Raw genomic sequence first — 25,432 nt, 5'->3', positions numbered from 1 at the left:
TTAACACATGGGGATAGACATAAAAACCTAATTCTACACATTCAGACTGCTTGGATGACCTCTCAGTTGCATTTTAGCTTCTTTTAGTAGTATAAGCACACCATATACATAAGGACGTCTTCTCTACCTCTAAATCCCCTTGGCAAGTCTAGTCTCGATAACTAAAAAAATGGTGAACGAGTTTGTGGACAAACACATAATAAAATAATATAGAAAAATACTATAATTTATTAAATATTTATAAATGGTGGTTGGAAGGGCGATTTTAAAACAAATAAAACCTAAGACGTCTGAGAAAATGGGTTGTTAATTTTGAAATGTGTGAATCATTGATAACACAGCACAACAAAGTTTTTGCTTTTTTGAATACTGTTGGATGTTCCTTGTAGATCTTTGGCTGCTGATCACGAAAATCACATCCATATTTCCCCGTCACGTGCCGTTTCATCGAAATCTTTAATTTTGTCATGTTATTCTTATATTTGTGTCCAAAAATTTTCGTTTCTGTAAGAAACCTATGAACAATGTTTTGTGCAGTCTGGGCATGTCCAGGCATGAAATCAGACCAGGCTGGAAGCTGTTCTGTGGATGTATGCAGCCTGGGCAGGCTGGAGCCAGCTTGACACTGTCTCAGCAGGCTATAAAACTGGCTTGCATACACAGATGCTGCTCATTGGATTAATATAGACCTTATAGTGTGTACGTATTGTTTCAGAATATAGCATTGTCTCAGTAGCACTGTAACAAATAAGTTAGATGTTATAGACGTTTTACAGGACGATTGGTGTCGGTCAATATGTCTCGTCAATGTCGTAACAGCCGCGATACATTCTGCTATATTTATGGCGAGTATACGCTTGTTCACCAGAGACGATCAATGACTGCTCTTGTGAAGAAAGCATATCATCTGTACTTCGGCTGTAAAATTGGTGATCGAGACCAGGAATGGGCACCTCACATTTGTTGTGCGACATGTGCTGTCTGTCTGAGAGCTTGGCTTAGAGGCACTCCAAAGACAATGCCGTTTCCTGTCCCGATGATATGGCGAGAACAGAAAGACCATGTGACGGACTGTTACTTCTGTTTGACTAATGTGTCTGGTTTCTCTGCCTAAAACAAGAAGTCAATTGAATACCCTAATCTGCCTTCAGCAATGAGACCCGTGCTACATGACGACAGTCTTCCAATTCCGAATCTCCCAGAGGAATAGACCTTAGATGAACCAAATGAAGAAACTGTAATGCAAGGAACTGGCAGTGACATTGATCTGGATTTTCAACCGTGCTTCTCAGGCAATCCATATTTCATAACACAGTCAGAATTAAACGATCTGGTCAGAGATTTGGGTCTGTCTAAAGAAAAAGCCGAATTGCTGGGTTCGAGACAGCAGGAATGGTGTTTGCTGTCACCAGGTACGAAAATTTCTGTTTTTCGAAGCCGCCAAAATAATATAACCAAATTCTTTGCACAAGTTGACAGTCTCTGTTTCTGTGTTGACATCGAGTTGACATCAAAGGATTGTTCTCTGTTTTGGGTTGCGATCATGACCTGCAAGAGTGGCGTTGTCTTTATTGATTCATCAATGTTAAGCCTCAAAGCTGTTCTGTTACACAATGACAACGTTCACCCTTCAATACCTGTTGGCTATGCAGCACACATAAAAGAACCTACGAGAACATGGAAATGTTACTGAAGCACATCCAGTACAGCAAGTACAACTGGAATATCTGTGGAGATCTGAAGCTCGTTGCTCTGTTACTGGGACTGCAGCTCGGCTATACAAAGTACTGTTGTTTCATCTGTAAATGGGACAGTCGTGCCAAAGAGTCACATTATTCTAGACAAAGCTGGTCACTCCGTAAAAAGTTAGTTCCAGGACAGAAAAATGTGACGCATGAACCACTTGTCGACCCGGCAAAGATTTTTTTGCCTTCTCTTTACATAAAATTGGGATTTATGAATAATTTCGTAAAAGTAATGAACAAAGAAGGCGAAGGTTTTCGTTATTTAAGACAGATGTTCCCAAGAATAACTGAGGCCAAGATCAAAGAGGGTATTTTTCTCGGCCCTCAGATGAGACATGTTATGAGAGACAAGCGGTTCGAAGATCTGTTAGTTGGGCCGGAAAAGATTGCCTGGAAAGCCTTCAAAGACGTTGTTGACAATTAATTTTCTTGGCAATTACAAAGCCCCACATTACATTCAGCTGGTAGGCAAACTTCTCAAAGCATACAAAACAATGAGGTGCAACATGTCACTCAAGATTCATTTCCTCCTCTCACACTTGGACTTTTTCCCCGCAAATCTCAGCGCTGTCAGTGAAGAACACGGTGAAAGGTTTCATCAGGACATTGCTACAATGGAAAAACGATATCAGGGCAACTGGAATCCGTCAATGCTTGCTGACTACTGTTGAACACTGCAACATGATGCACCGGACATTGAATACAAACAAAAATCAGGAGCAATACACTTTTAATTACGTTGAACTTAATAGCGCATTAGAAACATAAACGCAATTAAATATGTTATTGCCGGTAAACAGTTAACTGTCTATTTCTCAGAGTTCCTACATGATGAAGCAAAACCAAAACTATATTTGTGCATAACCAACAGGTACCTGTCACAATCAGCAAAAACTTTTCAGGAAGCAAAACTTTTCAAAAAATTGTTGTACAGTGTAATAAATGTAACTATTTAGACACGAGCGAATGAAGAAAAGCCTACCTTTGGAAGGTCTTACGCTGAGGGATGGAAATATTTGAATTATGATGTTAACGGCAACATGCGAATTATTAAGGAAATATTCGAATGTGCGAAGACGAAAAGGCAATTGTTGGGCATAAATAGGTTTTGGTTTGTTTTTTTGTTTATTTTGAATTTCGCGCAAAGCTACAAGAAGGCTATCTGCGCTAGCCGTCCTTAATTTTGCAGTGTAAGACTAGAAGAAAGGCAGCTAGTCATCACCACCCACCGCCAACTCTTGGGCTACTCTTTTACCATAGAATAGTAGGATTGACCGTCACATTATAACTCACGGCTGAAAAGGCGAGCATGTTTGGTGTGACGAGAATTCTAACCCTCGACCCTTAGATTACGAGTCGAGGCCGTGCCGGGCCTCTTTAGACAGTTAAAAAGAGAATCTTTATTTTAGGGACAAATGAAGTGAGATGTAGTAATAATAAACTTAAATTTGAGAAATCGTTTATTGATTTGTAATAACAAGACAACGTAAATATTCATCAAGAAGCGCCATCTACTATATTAACTTAATTTTACAATTATGATTGGAAGTGATAAGAATTGAAATCTAAGGTATAGAAAATTACAGCCAAAATTCTACCTGATATAAATTCGATACTTTTTACAGTGTATATATATTTTTTATCAAACGTATGAGAAACTAAGCCACCAAATTTCTTGCTAATTCAATAATTTGCATGGTTCTAATTTATAACCCTTATTTTTATAAGGATAACTATCAAATTTCACTGTCCTGACAAACAAAATTAATCCAATAGTTGACACCTGGTGCTGTTGAGTAGCCATTTTTCTTACCACCACTTTCTTCCCACGTGACACAGCGTAATATCTGCGTACTTAAACGCTAGAAATCGAGCTGAGCACAGATAGCCCATTGTGTAGCTTTGTACTTGAGAGTTCAAACAAAGACACAAACTCGTTAGGTTGTGTACAGGAAGTAGTTTCTATAACTTTGTAAATGTTAAAATCGATTCTATCTTATCGATTATGTAACAATCGTTAACAGTACTGAATAAACTGTTAACCCTTATTACATTTCGTGATGTTTAGTGACTTACTGAAACGTAACGAAAAATTAAGTGAACAAAATAATGAAAATTAAAAAACTAGTTAGTTTTATATTCATTTTTTTTTATTTCCATTATTATTTCATTTCTTTACGTGTTTCCATCATTTGTCTCAACGGTAAAAATGTTCGGGTTGTGTCTTTCCACACTAGCTATTATAATTGATTTTTGATTACACGTGCTGCTCCTGGTGACTCAGAAATTATTTACAGTGCTTTTATTCTGAAACTCGGAGTTCGATACTCACTGAAAAGTTTTTCGCTTAGCAACAATAAAAATATTGATAATGTATTTGGCTCAACATGGCCAGGTGGTTAAGGCACCCGACTCGTTAATCTGAGGGTCGCGGTTTCGAATTCCCATCATGCCAAACATGCTCGCCTTTTTAGCCGTGGGTGTGTTATGATGTGACGGTCAATCCCACTATTCGTTGGTAAAAGAGTAGCCCAAATGTTCCTGGTGGGTAGTGATGGCTAGCTGCTTTCCCTCTAGTCTTACACTGCTAAATTAGAGATGGCTAGTGCAGAGAGTCCTCGTGTTGCTTTGCGCGAAATTCAGAACAAGCCAAACCATTTTTTCTTCTCTCTCAAAATGAATAAAAATACATATAGTACTAAATACTAATGATATATAAACGCCAGGTGGCGGCATCGTATCTCGACAAATAGGGTTTATAATCGTTTGTGTTTAACTTCTGTGAAACAAACTGCATGTGGTACACGTTTAGTGTTAAGTGCATAATAATATAAATCCATATCCATCACTTTTTTTTCTGTTAACGGCGTTCTTGAAATAGATTTTAACGTAACTCACGTAACTTCTTCGTTTTCTGCCTTGGAAAGATTTCTACTTTAATAGAATTTGTGATTTAATGAAGAAGATCAAAAAGGGACGAAGGCGTAATGAGGAAAGACGCGAATCGTTACTAAAGTAATAAAGGAAATAATGATATAAATGTGCCATTACTACATAACCCCGAAATATTTGTAATGCAATTTCTGATCTACAACAGCTAATGAAAACCATTTTTACTCGGGAAAAACATCCGGATATCGCTTGGAATCTCATCTTTCCTGAAAGGTTTGTCGTAGACCGCATATTCAAAGATTCGTGACTATCGTCCGTTGCCATAAAAATGCTTTTATTCATTGGTGTGCTAAAGGAATGGGCGTTAACTGCCTTCCCTCTCTTTTTCAAAAGCTGTGTTATAAATCTTGAAGACTGACCTGTATTTTGAAGTGGACAGTTTGTTGTTTTTTTTTATTTATTCTCTCTTGGACGAAACTGTCGAAACTCGAACTCAACAGTTGCTAGATAGAACATTCTAGAAACAATGGAAACGAAATTTAAAATGTCGTAACCTGTCATACTCTTTGAGTTCATGAGACAAGTGTTAAAAGTTACACTTAAACAACGGCGGCATGTTCATTGTGTTTAAAATATGTTACAAGCGAATTATTGTTTTCCAGAATACTGTTTGAATATCAATAAATGTTCTTGTTACGAATAAACACTCAATCTTTGGTTTAATTGTAGAGTGTCAAACTAAATAGAAACAGAGTGCTAGAACTAATTAGAAATGAATCGATACCAAACTAAATAAAAACAGGGTGCTAGAACTACTTTGAAATGGATCGATATCGAACTAAATAGAAACAGGGTGCTAAGACTAGTTGCAAATAGGTCGATACTAAACTACTTCAGTGGTTAACATTGAATAATGTGTCCAATGAAATTGTTGTTAATTTTAACACAAAGCCATAAAATAGTCTACCTGTACTCTGTTCACCTTAGGGAATCGAAGTCTGGATTTTAGCATTGTAAGTACGTAATTTTACCGCTTATTCACCAGGAGAATTTCATTGACATATCGAATAAAATATTAAACTAGTTCTTTGAAACAAGTAACTGAGGTTGTATGTAAAAATCCGTCTTGATTATACCAAACTGTATATTTCATAAAACATTTTATTCAGTCAGTCAGTCCTCATATTTATTTGTGGTATTGACACGAAAATGTTTCTTACGTTTCTTGTCCAAGATGGTAAGTCAGGAGGTTCTCTGTCGTGTCGCTTTACCGCAAAATACCCCCTTTGTACGTTGGACTGTGGGTGCGTTATAAGAGTAACGGTCAGAACTCGCTATTCTATCATACGAGAGTAGACCAAAAGTTTGCAGTGGGTGCTATTGATTAGTTGCCTTACCTCTAATCTAATAGCTAGAAATTAGAGACATGCTATGTGTAGGTAGCCCTCATGTATAAATTTGCTCAAATTTCCTTCAAGGGCTTCTCTGATAACCAAGAAGATAAAGAGTGGAAGTCTAAGATGGTTAAACTGTTACGTCATGATACAGTCTTGTCTGGTAAAGTCGTTGTTATATTCCACATCTGTCAGATAAACGACTATAACTTCCGAATGCCGTGTCTGAATCACTTTTCTACATAGTAGTAGATGCCTTTCTTTATATAACAACGGATTTGGAAACACCTTTGTTTTATTTGTCTTTGTCACGTTTATATAGACAGATATTCATATGCATACATATATATAGTCTTCGGGCACTGGGTGTAAACTGTATCATGAGTTTTCAAGGTATTACGTCATACTTCACACAAGTTGTGTTAAACAATCACTGGGATCTGGTTCTAATAATATAGGACTGTCTCTGAGATCTGGTTTTGCTAACATAGATCAATCTCTAAGATCTGGTTGTACTAATATAAAATAAATTATTTCTGAGATCTGGTTGTAATAATATAGGACTATATCTGTGACCTGTTAGGGCATGGCTGTGATATTCTAGTAGACGACGAGGTTTTATTTTGTTTTTACGAATGTTTTTGTACTAATTTTTACGGAAAGACAAATCTCTCAGTGCTGTCAAGGGACACTATAGGATCCACTAAGTTAGAAATAGTAAATATTTGTCACTAACTGTAAATCTTTCATTTCTTATGTCCGTAAATTTGTAGGAGATAACGACATGGAAACCTGAAATTTTACACCTATATTAAATGGACCCAGAGGTGTGCACCTGTGTATCATTACTTATTTACAGTTGTGCGCGTATGCGCGAGCGTATCTTTTTTGTGACGCAAGCCAGCAAAAACAATCACACAGAAAAAAATATGTGACTACTGTAATGATGGAGTATTTATCTATTATGGGATGTTATAGAATGATTTTAAAAGTATTAGGGCATGGTTTTATAGTGGTTTTTAACTATTAAAACTATTAGGGCATGGTTTTATAGTGGTTTTTAACTATTAAAACTATTAGGGCATGGTTTTATAGTGGTTTTTAACTATTAAAACTATTAGGGTATGGTTTCATAGTGGTTTTTAACTATTAAAACTATTAGGGTATGGTTTTATAGTGGTTTTTAACTATTAAAACTATTAGGGCATGGTTTTATAGTGGTTTTTAACTATTAAAACTATTAGGGTATGGTTTTATAGTGGTTTTTAACTATTAAAACTATTAGGGTATGGTTTTATAGTGTTTTTAACTATTAAAGTATGTTATGTAGTATTTTTGAACCATTATGAGATATAGTAGAGCGTTTTTCAAATATTATGGAATGTTATAGTGGTTTTAAACTGTTATGTAATTGTATAGAATGGATTTTAACTGTTGTGGGATGTTGTGATGTAGTTTTAGCTATTACGGAACTAGTATATAGTCCGTCCACAAAGGACAGGGTAAGTACAACCACCTCCACTCTGTAATGTACCCTAACCTCACATTTCATAGTTAACTAAAATAAATAAACTCTGCGAAATCAAGATTGACAAATAAAGAGATATAAAAGTACAGTCGAGGTAGTCAAACCTCGGAATGTTCTTTTTAATGAGGAAAGCTAGGGGAAAAAACACATTAAAGACGTGATTCCTCATATAACAACTTGTAATATAAAGAAAACCAAGTGCGTATTGGTAGTAATGGCTTTTATGTCATGTTGCTTTGCAATAAAACTATACAGATTTTACTTTTATGCTAAAATGGATTCATAATATACACACTATCAAACCAGTAACTTGAGGAAAGCCCAGTAGTCTTGCTAGTTTTAAGTATAGTAAAGTACATACACACATATACTTGCATAGGTGAGTTAATAAATACATGGGTACGTGTGAGTGTGTAATATGTGGGTGTGTAAGTATGTAATGTGTGTGTGTGTGTAAGTATGTAATATGTGGGTGTGTGTAGGTGTGTAAGTATGTAATATGTGTGTGTGTGTATGTGTGTAAGTATGTAATATGTCTGTGTGTGTAGGTGTGTAAGTATGTAATATGTCTCTGTGTGTAATATGTGGGTGTGGGTATATGCGTAAGTATGTAATATGTCTGTGTGTGTAATATGTGGGTGTGTGTAGGTGTGTAAGTGTGTAATATGTCTGTGTGTGTAATATGTGGGTGTGTGTATGTGTGTAAGTATGTAATATGTCTGTGTGTGTAGGTGTGTAAGTATGTAATATGTCTCTGTGTGTAATATGTGGGTGTGGGTATATGCGTAAGTATGTAATATGTCTGTCCAGTTATGTAATATGTGGGTGTGTGTAGGTGTGTAAGTGTGTAATATGTCTGTGTGTGTAATATGTGGGTGTGTGTAGGTGTGTAAGTGTGTAATATGTGGGTGTGTGTAGGTGTGTAAGTATGTAATATGTCTCTGTGTGTAATATGTGGGTGTGTGTAGGTGTGTAAGTATGTAATATGTCTCTGTGTGTAATATGTGGGTGTGTGTAGGTGTGTAAGTATGTAATATGTCTGTGTGTGTAATATGTGTGTAGGTGTGTAGGTATGTAATATGTGGGTGTGTATAGGTGTGTAAGTGTGTAATATGTCTGTGTGTGTAATATATGGGTGTGTGTAGGTGTGTAAGTATGTAATATCTCTGTGTGTGTAATGTGTGTAGGTGTGTAGGTATGTAATATGTGGGTGTGTATAGGTGTGTAAGTGTGTAATATGTCTGTGTGTGTAATATGTGGGTGTGTGTAGGTGTGTAAGTATGTAATATGTCTGTGTGTGTAATATGTGTGTGTGTGTAGGTGTGTAAGTATGTAATATGTCTGTGTGCGTAATATGTGGGTGTGTGTAGGTGTGTAAGTATGTAATATGTCTGTGTGTGTAGGTGTGTATAGGTGTGTAAGTACGCAAATATCTCTGCGCGTAATAATATTAGGTGTGTAAGTATGTAATATGTGGGTGTGTATAGGTGTGTAAGTGTGTAATATGTGGGTGTGTGTATGTGTGTAATATGTCTGTGTGTGTAATATGTGGGTGTGTGTATGTGTGTAAGTATGTAATATGTGGGTGTGTGTAGGTGTGTAAGTATGTAATATGTGGGTGTGTGTATGTGTGTAAGTATGTAATATGTGGGTGTGTGTAGGTGTGTAAGTATGTAATATGTCTGTGTGTGTAGGTGTGTAAGTATGTAATATGTCTGTGTGTGTAGGTGTGTAAGTATGTAATATGTCTGTGTGTGTAGGTGTGTAAGTATGTAATATGTCTGTGTGTGTAATATGTGGGTGTGTGTATGTGTGTAAGTATGTAATATCTCTGTGTGTGTAATGTGTGTAGGTGTGTAAGTATGTAATATGTGGGTGTGTATAGGTGTGTAAGTGTGTAATATGTCTGTGTGTGTAATATGTGGGTGTGTGTAGGTGTGTAAGTATGTAATATGTCTGTGTGTGTAATATGATGTGTAAGTGTGTGTGTGTATGGGTGTGTAAGTGTTTAGTATGTGAGTGCATGCGTAATATAATTGATAAGACGCGGTTTTAATGCGTATGGCTGGTTTTTAATAAATGCATGTACAGTCAGTATGGCCAGTTCCACAATATAATTCTTTAGATATGGGTATTCAACAAATGCAGCACAACACACCCGAAACTTCTATTACCAAATATAATTATAATACAAGCCCTGTTTCATAATAAATTAGCACCAGTGACGATATATATCACTAAAATCTTCCATGTGTTCTGTTTCATAATAAATTAGTACCAGTAACGATATATATCCACTAAAATCTTCCATGTGTTCTGTATCATAATAAATTAGTACCAGTGACGATGTATATCCATTAAAATCTTCCATGTGTTCTGTATCATAATAAATTTGTACCAGTGACGATATATATTCACTAAAATCTTCCATGTGTTCTGTATCATAATAAATTAGTACCAGTGACGATATATATCCATTAAAATCTTCCATGTGTTCTGTATCATAATAAATTAGTACCAGTAACGATATATATCACTAAAATCTTCCATGTGTTATGTATCATAATAAATTAGCACCAGTGACGATATATATCACTAAAATCTTCCATGTGTTCTGTATCATAATAAATTAGTACCAGTAACGATATATATCCACTAAAATCTTCCATGTGTTCTGTATCATAATAAATTAGTACCAGTGACGATATATATCCATTAAAATCTTCCATGTGTTCTGTATCATAATAAATTAGTACCAGTGACAATATATATCCACTAAAATCTTCCATGTGTTCTGTATCACAACAGATTTATATCAGGCGACGATAAATGTTCATTCAACATGTTTATAATTAACAAATCACAATAAAATTATCTAAAGAAATTTTGGGACCATTGTTGTCAACCGCGTGGCTTGTATTCCTCACAGTTCTATTAGGCCCTACGAGAAGCTTACAAGGCTTTTTGGTTATTTGTTTTTCATCGATTGAAGCGAACGGATACAGCTTGCTTTACAGCAGCTTGTCACGCAACAGCGCTTTCCTACGTTAAGTAACTGTCCAGTTTTGTTTCCTATCTCACTTTATATGGAACAGCAGAGCACTAAATGTGTGTATGTATGTGCAAGTTAAGTATAACGATAATGCTAGCATTACGGTTCAAGACCTACCTGTTTCAGCTCTGCCAATGATGTTGTGTGTGAAGTAATACATACACCGTTTCCAGTACTACGAAATGTCGTAAAAAAAAAAGACCATTCGTTTATCACTTGGTGTTTTAGTTTTTCTCTCTGTTTGAGGAAATTAAAGTCGGAAAATAATGATATGGTTTCTTCTCAAGCACGTGCACTGACATTTCATTCTATATATAGAACATAGACACAGGTATATCTGTCTCGGTATGATCAGGGCCAGGCGTGGATTAGTGTGAATGAACTGTGAACTCGAGGATTCATAATTCTCGTCCCGTTACGAAGAAACCGCACTCCATGTTTGGGGTCCAGATGGCTAGGGCAATCGATTTGCAATATGAGGGTCTTGGGTTCGAATCCCCATCACTCCAAGCATGCTCATCCTTTCAGCTGTGGGAGCATTATAATGTGACGGTCAATTCTAACTATTCGTTGATGAAAGAGTAGCCCAAGAATTGGCGGTGGGTGGTGATGAATAACTCATTTCCCTATTTTACATCGCTAAATTACGGACAGCTATTGAGGATAGTCCTCGTGTAGTTTTGCGCGAAATTCAAAAATAGATGTTATGAAATTAACTTATGCTTGAATTCTTAACTTTAGGGTATTATGGGACGTAAATTAGTCAGTAGACCCATTATGGTGACTCAACCTTGCTTTGTATTTGTGTTGTTGTTGTTGTTTTTTCACCTTTACATTCAAGTTTTCTATTTGTGAGAAATTAATTTTGAATTACGTTTCTTAAAACTTGACGGGTTTTTTTTATTCTAAAGAGATACCCCGGTTGTAGACCAGCTAGATTGTTATGAGGGTATGGGTGTGCTATATATATAAATATAAGAAAGTTCCTCTACTTGATCAAGTAAGAGTTGTCCAAGAGTTGACGGGTGAGTGTTATCAACTTCGTACCCAGTCTACTAATTCAGATAGCCATTGAATAGTTTTACAACAAAATTCTGAACAAAAAACACAAACAACTGATATGGTGAAACACTGGTCTTGGTATAACTCACTGATTAATGTTTATTACTTAACACAGGATCTCTTCCTAAACTACAGGCGAAGTATTGTTTTTGTGGGAGGCAAACCAAGAAACAACAAACTTTCCAAGTGATGTATTCTCTGTTTATAAGCCTTGAAGTTTACGTGTCTAAACAACCAATAATGATAGTAATGAGTCCTATTTGGGAGTTACGACCAGCCAAAGGGTATAAGAGTGACTGCTCTACCTCACCGTCAGCAGTCACACACACACGCACACAAATTGTTTGATTTTCAAATCAAATTATTCAATTTTTCTCCGTTCTCTGTTTGTGTTTGAAGACCTTATGTTTGATCTTCTAATCTGACTCAAGCTACCTTATGTTCGATCTTCTATTCTGACTCAAGCTACCTTATGTTCGATCTTCTAATCTGACTCAAGCTACCTTATGTTTGATCTTCTAATCTGGCTTAAGCTACCTTATGTTTGAGCTTCTAATCTGGCTCAAGCTACCTTATGTTTGATCTTCTAATCTGACTCAAGCTACCTCATGTTTGATCTTCTAATCTGGCTCAAGCTACCTTATGTTTGATCTTCTAATCTGGCTCAAGGCTTCTGCTACAAGTACTACCGTCCTTGTCGGTACCAAAACTATTTTTGAGTGCACCCATGATATCTTAGGTTTGATCAGTGAATTTGTTTCAAGAACAGCTGTCAAAAAACATTTATCGCGATTCTATCTACAGCGACAGTACAGGTTTCAACTGAAACCTTTCACATGCATGTAATCGAGGGAATAATGTTTACTAACTTTCAAAGTCGCAAAGTTTCAATCACGGTCAACTAGAAGAGTAACAGAGTTTTATTTACGGTCAGCTAGAGAGTAACAATGTTTCAGTCACGGTCAGCTAGAAGAGTAACAAAGTTTGAGTCACGGTCAGCTAGAGAGTAACAATGTTTTATTTACAGTCATGTAGAAGAGTAATAAAGTTTGAGTCACGGTCAGCTAGAAGAGTAGCAAAGTTTGAGTCACGGTCAGCTAGAAGAGTAACAAAGTTTGAGTCACGGTCAGCTAGAAGGGTAACAAAGTTTGAGTCACGGTCAGCTAGAAGAGTAGCAAAGTTTGAGTCACGGTCAGCTAGAAGAGTAACAAAGTTTTAGTCACGGTCAGCTAGAAGAGTAGCGATGTTTCAGTCACGGTCAGCTAGAAGAGTAACAAAGTTTTAGTCACGGTCAGCTAAAAGAGTAACAAAGTTTGCGTCACGGTCAGCTAGAAGGGTAATAATGTTTGAGTCACGGTCAGCTAGAAGAGTAGCAAAGTTTGAGTCACGGTCAGCTAGAAGAGTAACAAAGTTTGAGTCACGGTCAGCTAGAAGAATAGCAAAGTTTGAGTCACGGTGAGCTAGAAGAGTAACAAAGTTTTAGTCACGGTCAGCTAGAAGAGTAACAAAGTTTTAGTCACGGTCAGCTAGAAGAGTAACAAAGTTTTAGTCACGGTCAGCTAGAAGAGTAACAAAGTTTTATTCACGGTCAGCTAGAAGAGTAACAAAGTTTTAGTCACGGTCAGCTAGAAGGGTAATAATGTTTGAGTCACGGTCAGCTAGAAGAGTAGCAAAGTTTGAGTCACGGTCAGCTAGAAGAGTAATAAAGTTTGAGTCACGGTCAGCTAGAAGAGTAGCAAAGTTTGAGTCACGGTCAGCTAGAAGAGTAACAAAGTTTTAGTCACGGTCAGCTAGAAGAGTAGCGATGTTTGAGTCACGGTCAGCTAGAAGAGTAACAAAGTTTTATTCACGGTCAGCTAGAAGAGTAACAAAGTTTGAGTCACGGTCAGCTAGAAGAGTAACAAAGTTTGAGTCACGGTCAGCTAGAAGAATAGCAAAGTTTGAGTCACGGTCAGCTAGAAGAGTAGCGATGTTTCAGTCACGGTCAGCTAGAAGAGTAACAAAGTTTTAGTCACGGTCAGCTAGAAGAGTAACAAAGTTTTAGTCACGGTCAGCTAGAAGAGTAACAAAGTTTGAGTCACGGTCAGCTAGAAGAGTAACAAAGTTTGAGTCACGGTCAGCTAGAAGAATAGCAAAGTTTTAGTCACGGTCAGCTAGAAGAGTAGCGATGTTTCAGTCACGGTCAGCTAGAAGAGTAACAAAGTTTTAGTCACGGTCAGCTAAAAGAGTAACAAAGTTTGCGTCACGGTCAGCTAGAAGGGTAATAATGTTTGAGTCACGGTCAGCTAGAAGAGTAGCAAAGTTTGAGTCACGGTCAGCTAGAAGAGTAACAAAGTTTGAGTCACGGTCAGCTAGAAGAATAGCAAAGTTTGAGTCACGGTGAGCTAGAAGAGTAACAAAGTTTTAGTCACGGTGAGCTAGAAGAGTAACAAAGTTTTAGTCACGGTCAGCTAGAAGAGTAACAAAGTTTTAGTCACGGTCAGCTAGAAGAGTAGCAAAGTTTGAGTCACGGTCAGCTAGAAGAGTAACAAAGTTTGAGTCACAGTCAGCTAGAAGAATAGCAAAGTTTGAGTCACGGTGAGCTAGAAGAGTAACAAAGTTTTAGTCACGGTCAGCTAGAAGAGTAACAAAGTTTGAGTCACGGTCAGCTAGAAGAGTAACAAAGTTTTATTCACGGTCAGCTAGAAGAGTAACAAAGTTTTAGTCACGGTCAGCTAGAAGGGTAATAATGTTTGAGTCACGGTCAGCTAGAAGAGTAGCAAAGTTTGAGTCACGGTCAGCTAGAAGAGTAACAAAGTTTTAGTCACGGTCAGCTAGAAGGGTAATAATGTTTGAGTCACGGTCAGCTAGAAGAGTAGCAAAGTTTGAGTCACGGTCAGCTAGAAGAGTAATAAAGTTTGAGTCACGGTCAGCTAGAAGAATAGCAAAGTTTGAGTCACGGTCAGCTAGAAGAGTAACAAAGTTTTAGTCACGGTCAGCTAGAAGAGTAACAAAGTTTTAGTCACGGTCAGCTAGAAGAGTAACAAAGTTTTAGTCACTGTCGGCTATCTATTGAAGATCATCTATTCGTCTTAAAAACAGATGTAATCACGAAGAGGTCCGATCCGTTGGTGACGCAACAAGAAGTATTGTCATCAACTGTGGGGTTTCGGATGACGATGTGGCCATTCATAACTAGCTCAATAATCATCCGATTTGGAAACTGTAAATTGTAACCGTTATATCTCATTGTATGCTACATCCTGTGTAGGTTTTACCAAAATCAGATTAATCGCAGTATTAATGTTTGATCCCTGCTAGCCTCTGGTTGATGGGGAGATCCTTTGTTAAAGTTTTTCTGCTCTCAGTTGTTTTCTCGTTACTTCCTCAAGTGGATCTTGACACAATGCACGGAAATCATTTCTATGTTTTGGATCTCGAGTTCGAATCTCGTCATCGAACATGCCTGCCATTTCAGCCGTGAAGACGTTATAATGTAACACTCACTCAACATTTTCGTTGTTAAAAAAGTAGCACAAAAGTTGATGGTAAATAGTCTTGCCTAACCGCCTTCCTTTTGGTTTATAGTATCTAAATTAGAAAAACAGGTAGCTTTCGATTAGCTTTGTGGAAATTCAACAAAAAATAAACGTCGCGAAATTCTACAACAGAAAAACATCGTGGAATTCTACAATCAAGAAACGGTTCGAAATATGAAACTGGTCCTGCATGGCCAGGTGATTAAGGCATTCGACTCTTAATCTGAGGATCGTGGGTTCGAATCACCGTCACACCAAATATGCATGCCTTTTCAACCGTGGAGGCGTTGCGTTATAAATTTACGGTCAATACCACTATTCGTTGGTAAAAGAGTAGCTCAAAAGTTGGCGGTGAGTGGTGATGACTACTTGCTTTCCCTCTAGTCTTACACTGCTAAATTAGGGATGGTTAGCACAGATAGCCCTCGTGTAGCTTTGCGAAAAATTCAAAAACAAACAAACATACAGAAACCGATACGTGGTCTTTTTAGCCGCGGCATAGCGGCTGACAGAACGGCTCTGAGTTTTTTAAGTACAGCCTCTCAGATCATTGCTCCGTTATCTCTTGACTGATTTCAGATATGATTACAAGTTTGGACTCACAAGTTCAAAACCTTTCGGTTGATTTATTTGACCACGTTGAAGGTCAAATAAATTTTAATACTTATCAGGTTCTCTACCAGTCTACCCTCAAATTCAAATTCTTTTTGGCAGAATTACAATAATCGGGCATGTCCTCTATCCATGCTTGATATTGCTGGCGCACAAAAGTATAAGAGGAAAAGAAGAAGAAAGGTCTCAAACATTAATTTTCTCCAATTCTTCCTGAAAGAATGCCAAATGTCACGGTTATTAAGTGTTCTCTCTTGTTTATTTGTTTCTTGTTAGACAGGTGCAGTTGATGAAAGATCTCAACCTACCATGTCTTGGAGTCCTTATTGACCGGCCATCTTGAATACATCTGATAGATACAGTTATCTTTTCAGCTCGTTTTCCCTTTCCTCATCAGATGCAAAGATCTACAAATTGCAATATAAGGGTTTAGAAGTTAAGTTCAGTCCTCTGATACTTACATGTTCCTTCGAGATACACATCAGTAAAAGTACTGTTTAAGACCATTGAGCTCTGTAGACAAAAACGGGTGTATTTAAAAGCATGTTTTACATTATATTAACATCCAGCTTATAAATACACTGAATTAAGAAGGTTTTAATTAAGATTTCAATGCAACTATACACACTTTTTCGAAATGGCTAAGAAAAGAAAAACGTTCACAACTTAAATCAGCGTTAAATATCAACTTTTCACAAATGGTCGAACATCTGAGCTCGAGACCAAAACGTTTCAGTTTAGAGATCGAAACGTCGTCTTCTGTTCTTTCAACAGACACTTGCAGTTCACGAAAATTTTAGAAAACTGAACTGAAAACGTTCATTGTTTGCATGAATTAATTAGTTTCTGCTTCGTTAACGTGAAATCACGAAGAAGATTACACGTCTGATCCTTTCTTAACGTCATTTGATCGTCAGCACAAAATAACTTACCGTTACACTAATTTAACTTTGTCATGAATTAATTCCACATATCTTACTTGTTTAAAAATATTGGTTGTTACACATGGAACACATTCTTACTAAGAGATGGTACGTGCTTTTTTTTCTAAAGAAATGGACCTATATTTTCTTATTACGTTAACCTTTATATTGGACTCTTTTAAATAATACACACGAAATCCTTTTTCAGGTTTAAAGTTCATCAAACACCAACTACAAACAACAGAAATGTTTTACTGATACGTTTGTAATTTTGTATACCTCAAACTGAGACATATTTTTGTAAGAAAAATTTTGTTACCTATTAAGTACTTTAAGAAGTTGCATTATCTCTAGATGGAATTAATCATTTTTTATTGTAAAGAGAAAAAATAAAGCGACCCCATCTTCTTTATATCCTGAACTAAACATTTTTTCTGTATTCTCAGTATTACTCATATCTTAACAAACGGTGTTTTCGTTGGGTAGCGTTTAAAAATAAATCACCGTTGGTAAAATCTGACTTTCATAACGGATGCATTAACTACGTCACGTGAATGTTATTTATATCAATAGTCCTAATCAATATAATGTTAGCTGAGCTAAAGTGATTATTGTAATAAGAAAAGTCGTTTTAAATTACTGTACGTTTTTATAAGTGTCCATGAAGTGTTCAAGATAAAATAAATATACATAAAAAGTCGTTTTAAATTACTGTACGTTTTTATAAGTGTCCATGAAGTGTTCAAGATAAAATAAATATACAACAAAAGTCGTTTTAAATTACTGTACGTTTTTATAAGTGTCCATGAAGTGTTCAAGATAAAATAAATATACATAAAAAGTCGTTTTAAATTACTGTACGTTTTTATAAGTGCCCAAGAAGTGTTCAAGAGGAAATAAATGTCTAAGAAAAGTCACTTAAACTACTGTACGTTTTTTTATAAGTGTTAGTGAAGCGTCCAAGGAAAAATAACAAATATATGATTTATTGAATCCTAAAATGCTCCAACCGAATGGTTAACATTCCGGGCTGTGAATTAAAGAATCGTGATTCTCATCCCGTTATTGTAAAATTGTGCTCGGCGCTTTGAGGCTGTGTGTGTAATAGGGGTGACAGTAAAATCCGCATATTGAATTAGTGTAGCTCAAGAATGGAGGTTCCTTTCCTCATGTCTCTTCATTCCTAAGTTAAGAATGTTATCAGATATAAACTCGTAAGCATGACGTTAAATAAACAAAAGTAAGTACCACAGTAGTTTTGTTTTTAACTTATCTGTTTTTTTATAAAGTTAAATACCGTTGAAGAAATCATTCGACAAACATGCCTCAAGAATTGACAGCAGATATTTTGGTTACATTTCTTTCTTCTAGCCTTATTCATTCATAATTAGGAACAACTACCGTAGATAGATAGATATATCTGTGTACCTTACCAACAAAAATAAGTAACCACACTGAATAATGCTCCCCTGAGTATTTATAGAAAAATATTACCCTCTTACAAAAAATGATAAGATAAGCTGTAAGTGAATAAAAGTGTTTTTATAATAATTTATACTTGTCATATTTTGTACTATAATCTTGTAGTTTTTTTTATTATATTGTACTTTGAATGAAGTAAGTTCAAACAATATCAGCCGTGACCTAAAAATCGTTTTATTATCCTGTCTGGTACAGTAAGTCTGAAAAACTAAGTCATCTTTTGCTTATATAAAACACACAGGAGATCCAAGGAGTTTAGAAAAATGTCGTTAAAAACCCAATTGATTGTTGTTGTTTTGAATCAACCACAAAACTACACAATGGACTATCTGTGCTCCACCCACCACGGGTATCGAAACCCGGTTTTTAGCGTTGTAAGTCCGCAGACATACCGCTGAGCCACTACTAATACTAGGGCTACATAAGAATGTAGTGAAAAAATTAAAACGAAAATAAAATATAAAAACTTGGTGGTTTGAGAAAAAATGTGAAATTTCATTTTCTTCATTTCAGTTATAAGAATAAGACAATTTAATATCAGTTATCCACAGAAGAAACTTTACGTCTTAAAATTTCAAAAGTAATTCTCAGTAAAATAAGTGTAATAATTATTTATTTTCTTTTTGCAGAGTGTATAAAAAACAGTCTACGAACACCAAAGTCACACTTTACCTTAGTTCAAGAGAAATAATCGTTGAAAATAACACAGTTTCGCCTATAGATGGCGTGGTACTGATAGACCCCAGTTATGTAAAGGAAAGAAAAGTATTTTCTTTGATAATTCTTACATTCCGCTATGGAAGGGAAGACGAAGAAGTAATGGGCTTAAAGTTCTACACAGAAGCTGTCTTGGACTTCAAACAGGTTTGTATTAACTGTTATTATTAATCTGAAATGATTTATTTGTGTTCAGAAATAATACATTTTAACGGGAGTTCTCGTTCGTTAGTAAGCAGTGTGTGTATTTTCTTAGAACAAAGCCGCATGGGGTCATCTGCTGAATCCACTGAGGGGAATCGAACCCCTGATGTCAGCGTTGTAAATCTGTAGAGTTACTGCTGTACTAGCGAGGGTCTATTAAACAGAAAGCTACACAAAGGGCTATCTATGACACCGAGTCGTTTAAATTAGCGAGTGTTAAACGAAATTAACGAGAAAAAATTTAACGAATTTACTAAAGGTTTACTAACTGCGAAAGTTTTGTTTATTGGAAGAGGCTTCCTAAATTATCATTGAATTTAGTGTATATTAGCATCGATTACTTTGCACCGACCGACTAAATTACCGTAATGTCTTTGCAACTGAATATGTGTTCTTCGTTGTTATTGTTTGTTTGTTTTAGGATCTTTGCCCGAAAAAGAAATTTAAAACTCCCTAAGGTAGGACACGCTTTATAAACTTTTGGATTTTAATTTATAAACGCAAGTAGTTAGCAAGTAAACGATCCAGTTATTACTTTTCACGAAGGAAGGTTCGCAATTAGCATGTAATAAGGTAATTAGGGATTCAATAACAAAAGAAAGAAGGAAAACACTGTTGCTTTCTCGATTGGTGGTAAATGTAACTAGCTTAATTAAAGTCTGATGGCGACTCTTACAACAAAAGACAACGTCGATTTTAAAAATTAATTGGTTATTTATAAAATGTAACATCGTTTGAAGTTACATGTTACCGATAGGGTTGCTTCATGATAATATTGTCACACTAAACATCTGATGTTCTATGTCCTAAAAGTTAAACAGTGGCCCGGCATGTCCACGTGATTTGGATACCCGATTCGCAATCTGAGGGTCACTGGTTTGAATCCCCGTTCCAACAAAAATGCTCGACTTTCAGCTGTGTGGGTGTTAGAAAGTGGCGGTCAATACCACTATTCGTTAGTGAAAAAGTAGCTCAACAGTTGGCGTAGGATGGTGATGATTAGATGTCCCCAGTTTAGCAGTGTAAGACTAGAGGAAAGGCAACTAGTCATCACCACCCACCGCCAACTCCTGGGATACTCTTTTACGGACGAATAGCGAGACTGGCAATCTCTTATCATTGCCCCAACTGCTGAAAGGACGAGCATGTTTGATGTGATGGGGATCGAACCCACGACCCTCAGATTTTTGGAGGAGGTTTGTTCTGTTCTAGATTTCACATAAACCTACATGAAGGCTATCTGCGCTAGCCATTCCCCAATTTCTCAGTGACAGATTAGAGAGAAGGCAAGTAGTCAACAACGCCCGGAGCCAATTCTTGGGCTGCTTTTTTGTCAACGACTGACCATCATATTATAACTCCCCATGGCTTAAAGGGCAAGCATGTTTGGTGACGGCAATGTTTGAACCTATAATTCACAGATTGCAAGTTGATCGTTCCCCTAATCACCAGGCCATGACATGCCTTTTTTGGACAAGGAAACGCAAAGCGCTTTTCTTACATCTTTAAAAAAATAATGTCCTCCGCTAGTACAGCGGTAAGTCTACGGATTTACAACGCTAAAATCATGAGATCGATTCTCCTTGGTGAACTCAGCAGATGGCCCGATGTGGCTTTGCTTTTAGAAAACACACACAAACTTTAAAAAATTCAATACGTTGAAGTTCAAACTTTAATAAACGTAATTCAATGATTGCTTATAATGACATTCTTGGTATATGTTAAAACCGAGGTCTAACAACAAGCATGAATTTATATAAACCCGGGGTTCTCCAGTACAAACCAAGATAAATCAATGAGGCCTCAAATTACCCACTTAGAGCCAAATGTGGCCTAGTATTAGTTATCGCTCTTGTTCATTGTTCAACTACTGTTCCTGGGAAAGAAATTTCACTCCAACTTTTGAAACCGTGTGTGCATTATAAATGTGATGATCAAATCCTATTTTTTTAGTTCAGACCAGTTTGTTTGTTTTTTTTTTAAATTAAGCACAAAGGTACACAATGGGCTATTTTTGCTCTGCCTACCACGAGTATCGAAACCCGATTTTCAGCAGTGTGAGTCTGCAGACATACTGCTGAGCCACTTGGAGGTATTCAGACAGGAGTAATCCAAAAGTTGACGGTGGGTGCTGTTGACTAGCTATCCTTTTTCTTGTCTATCAATTCATAATGAGAGACAACTATGATAAATACCTCTTGAGTAGCTTTGAGCGAATAACCGAAAACGAACAACCCCCCCCCCCACACACACATAAATCAGCAAACTAAAGTCCTCTGATAGTATCAATAGAATATATCAATGTATATTAACTTTGATCGTGTTTAAGTAAAACCAAACCTGCGCATTCAGTTTGGTAAACTTAACTGTATCATTTAAGTTTAAATCAAGGACTGATAGAAACCTACAAAAGCTTTCTCGTTGATTAACTGAGTTGAAAGTGATAACTCCCATGCTGACAGTACACTTCACATGTCGAATATATTGAAACGCCATCCACTTATTCTCAGTTTACCACGAATATTGAGCATATATTTTCAGTAAAGTTCACTTTCAACTTTTAGATATTTTTTATTCGCTATTTCTCACTTACATAACTTAAAGAATGTTTAACGTTAAAAAATGTATAAGTATTTTTATCATCATTTACAAAATCTTAACATTATCAAATTTATTTTTTAAAATAAACTACATTATTAAAATCACTATAAATGAAACAGTAAATCAAACAGGATTTCAGCGTAATTAAGACGTCACACCAAACATGCTCGTCCTTTCAACCGTGAGACGTTATAGTGTGAGGGTCAATCCCACTATTCGTTGGTAAAAGAGTAGCCTAAGCGTTGGCGGTCAGTAATGATGACTAGCTGCCTTCTAGTCCGTCACTGGGAAATAAGGGATGGCTAGCGCAGATACCCCTTGAGTAGCTTTTCGTGAAGTATGGAACAGAACAAACCTTTTCCAAACACCTGAGGATCAAGGGTTCGAATCTCCGTCACACCAAACATGCTCGCCCTTCAGCCGTGGGGGCGTTATAATGTGACGGTCAATCTCATTATTCGTTGGTGAAAGAGTAACTCGGGAGTTGGCGGTGGGTGGTGATGACTAGCTACCTTCCTTCCAGTCTTACACTGCTAAATTAGGGACGGCTAGCGCAGATAGCCCCTTCTGCAGCTTTTTGCTTAACTTCAAACGAAACAAGTCTATAAACCGGCACTAAATTTCAAGCATTATTTGGTAAAATAGTTTAAACTGACTACTACGTGTTTTTTTGGAATCTCGTGAAGTATAAACAAGACGAACACTTTCAGTGTAACTCGCATGTGTGAAAATTATTTCCAAGCATAATGTTTGTACAACCACTTAATATAATTGCATTTTTATTTTAGGTTTACCCACCACCTGAACCCCTCGATCACGATAAACTAAGTCTCCTGCAGCGGAATCTCCTCAGAAGACTAGGAAACGATGCATACCCTTTAACAATGAGAGTGTCCAACTTATCTCCAGCTTCCGTTCGACTTCAGCCTGCGCGAGCGTACAGTGGAAGTCCGCTAGGAATATCTTATGAGTTAAAGGTGTTTGTAGGTACGTAACAACATTTCTGTCTTTTATAATATACAGATATGCACGCTACATTAATATATGTGTATTTTAACAAAGAGATAATCACAGCTTTTAAAAAGAAGACAAAGAAACTATATTCGCTAATATATCTGTGTAAATGATAAAACAAGTCCGGTTCTTTATTAACGTGTTTAAAAATCTGATCTACTTATCACATCTGTGTAATTCATATAACAAGGCTGGTTCTTTACTAACGTGTGTTTAAAAATCTGATCTATTTATCACATCTGTGTAATTCATATAACAAGGCTGGTTCTTTACTAACGTGTGTTTAAAAATCTGATCTATTTATCACATCTGTGTAATTCATATAACAAGGCTGGTTCTTTACTAACGTGTGTTTAAAATCTGATCTATTTATTACATCTGTGTAATTCATATAACAAGGCTGGTTCTTTACTAACGTGTGTTTAAAATCTGATCTATTTATTACATCTGTGTAATTCATATAACAAGGCTGGTTCTTTACTAACGTGTGTTTAAAAATCTGATTTATTTATTACATCTGTGTAATTCATATAACAAGGCTGGTTCTTTACTAACGTGTGTTTAAAAATCTGATTTATTTATTACATCTGTGTAATTCATATAACAAGGCTGGTTCTTTACTAACGTGTGTTTAAAAATCTGATCTATTTATTACATCTGTGTAATTCATATAACAAGGCTGGTTCTTTACTAACGTGTGTTTAAAAATCTGATCTATTTATTACATCTGTGTAATTCATATAACAAGGCTGGTTCTTTACTAACGTGTGTTTAAAAATCTGATCTTGGTTGCATGTTATTTTCAAACTTTCTCAAAGCCAAATGTATGGGTTTCTCGTCATCAAGTATTTCTCAAAGCCATTTAGACCCACAAAACTAATCGTGTTTGAGTAGAAACCTCCCATAAAACATGATTTTACAATTCAGTACTCGTGTTACTTTCAGTTAGCTCAGAAGAAGAAAAGCGAGATACTTTTGTATTATGTAAGTAATACTAGGGTGTTATAGTCATTGTGGTGATTTCTTTCTCTTTAAGGTGAAATTTCAGTGTTGAAAAACTATACACGTTATTAGCAATTTATGTGTTCGGAGGAAAACGAAGTTAAACCATAGAAGAGGCAAAGGTACTTAAGAAAATTAACGTTATTTATTTATAACAGAATGGTACACGAATAAACGTTTCGGAATTCAACAGATTCTGTCTTCAGTATCTATAGCAACATAAAATAATTACATCGTTCCCAAGTAAGTACCTGAAACACGTAACTATAATAATAGCTTTATAACAATGAAACTCGCTGATCCACTCAGACTACCAACTATACCCAAACTTACTATATACTCTTGTCTTCAGCGATATGTCTGTGGACTCACATTGTTAAAAACTGGGTTTCGATATTCGTGGTGGGCAGAACAAAGATAACCCATTGTGTAGCTTTGTGTTTAATTCTAAATAAACAAACAAACCTTGGTAGGCAATGCTTAACTTTGAAAGATCGAATTAAACATGTAATTCATCGGTAATATCCTCAAGAGCATTCCAGATTAATTTTTAATCACATATCCAGTATTTTTTCCGTTTTAAAAACCTTCTTTCCAATTTCTCTTTGCTTTTGTCTTGTATACACAGGGTGTTTCAAAATTGTTCACACTTATACAGGTATATCGTTTTTAATGGAAAGTGAACGGATATTACACTGTATCATGATAACACGTGTACGTTAATAGCTTCAAACAGTTAGAGTCTCAACTTGTTTACCATCGCTGTCAACACATGCCTGGAATCTTCTCCGGGTGGTCTCCAGAACCTAGAGGCATATTTCTTGTGGTATTGTTACAATCACATTTTCAAATTTCTGTCGGAGGTCTTGCATACCACGTGGTTTGGTAGTATAAACACGTTTATTTACCATACCCTACAGCCAGAAATCACAAGGCGTGAGATCTGGCGAACGTGCAGGTCATTTCACGGCCCTAACCTTGCCAATCCATCTCCGCTCAAATTTTCTGTTGAGATGAGAGCAAACGTTCGAAGCAAAGTGGAAGGAAGCAGCATCCAGCTGAAAGTATCCGATAAACCGGATTTAAAATGGCAGGTTGTTCTCTGCCATTATGTGTAAGGGTCACCACCGTTGATTCTGTTACCATTTTTTTTTTTATTTTGCGCAAAGCTACACGAGGGTTATCTGCGCTAACCGTCCCTAATTTAGCAGTGTAAGACTAGATGGAAGGCAGTGTGGGTGGTGGTGACTAGCTGACTTTCTTCTAGTCTTGCACTGCTAAATTAGAAACGGTTAGCGCAGATAGCCTTCTCATCAATACTTGCCCGAAATTCCAAAACAAACAAACTACGTGTTTCAGTTACTAACGTGTGATTGATATAATTCTTTTATTTTGCTTTAGATATACAAAAGATGAAATATATTGAGCTCGAAACGTTTATCAGTGTTCCTTTCTGTTATAAATAAATAGCCCTCCCAGTGGCATAGCGGTATGTCTGCAGACTCACACCGCTAAAGCCGGGTTTCGATACCCGTGGTGGGCAGAACACAGATAGGCCATTGTGTAGCTTTGTGCTTAATTCAAAACAAACAATCAATCAGCATAATTAAATAACGTTGATTTCCTTAAGTATCGATGTCCTTTCTATATAGGATAGTTCTGGTATAAAAATAATCCTACAGTTTC

The 25,432-nt window shown here is 36.5% G+C and overlaps 1 protein-coding gene across 1 annotated transcript in view; it reads left to right on the top strand.

Moving 5' to 3' along the window:
- LOC143245497 (arrestin homolog) overlaps positions 1 to 24,864 on the top strand; it is a 36,382-nt gene extending 11,518 nt beyond the window's left edge. The window contains exons 2-4 of the mRNA XM_076491858.1: positions 18,838 to 19,072; positions 22,519 to 22,713; positions 24,667 to 24,864. Coding sequence (XP_076347973.1) covers positions 18,838 to 19,072; positions 22,519 to 22,713; positions 24,667 to 24,864 — 628 coding nt within the window. The remainder of the gene's footprint in view (positions 1 to 18,837; positions 19,073 to 22,518; positions 22,714 to 24,666) is intronic.
- Positions 24,865 to 25,432: the final 568 nt, after the last annotated feature.

The sequence above is a fragment of the Tachypleus tridentatus genome, chromosome 2 (genome assembly GCF_004210375.1).
Source record: "Tachypleus tridentatus isolate NWPU-2018 chromosome 2, ASM421037v1, whole genome shotgun sequence".
Taxonomy (NCBI): Eukaryota; Metazoa; Arthropoda; class Merostomata; order Xiphosura; family Limulidae; genus Tachypleus; species Tachypleus tridentatus.
This window is presented reverse-complemented; position numbering and strand designations above follow the sequence as displayed.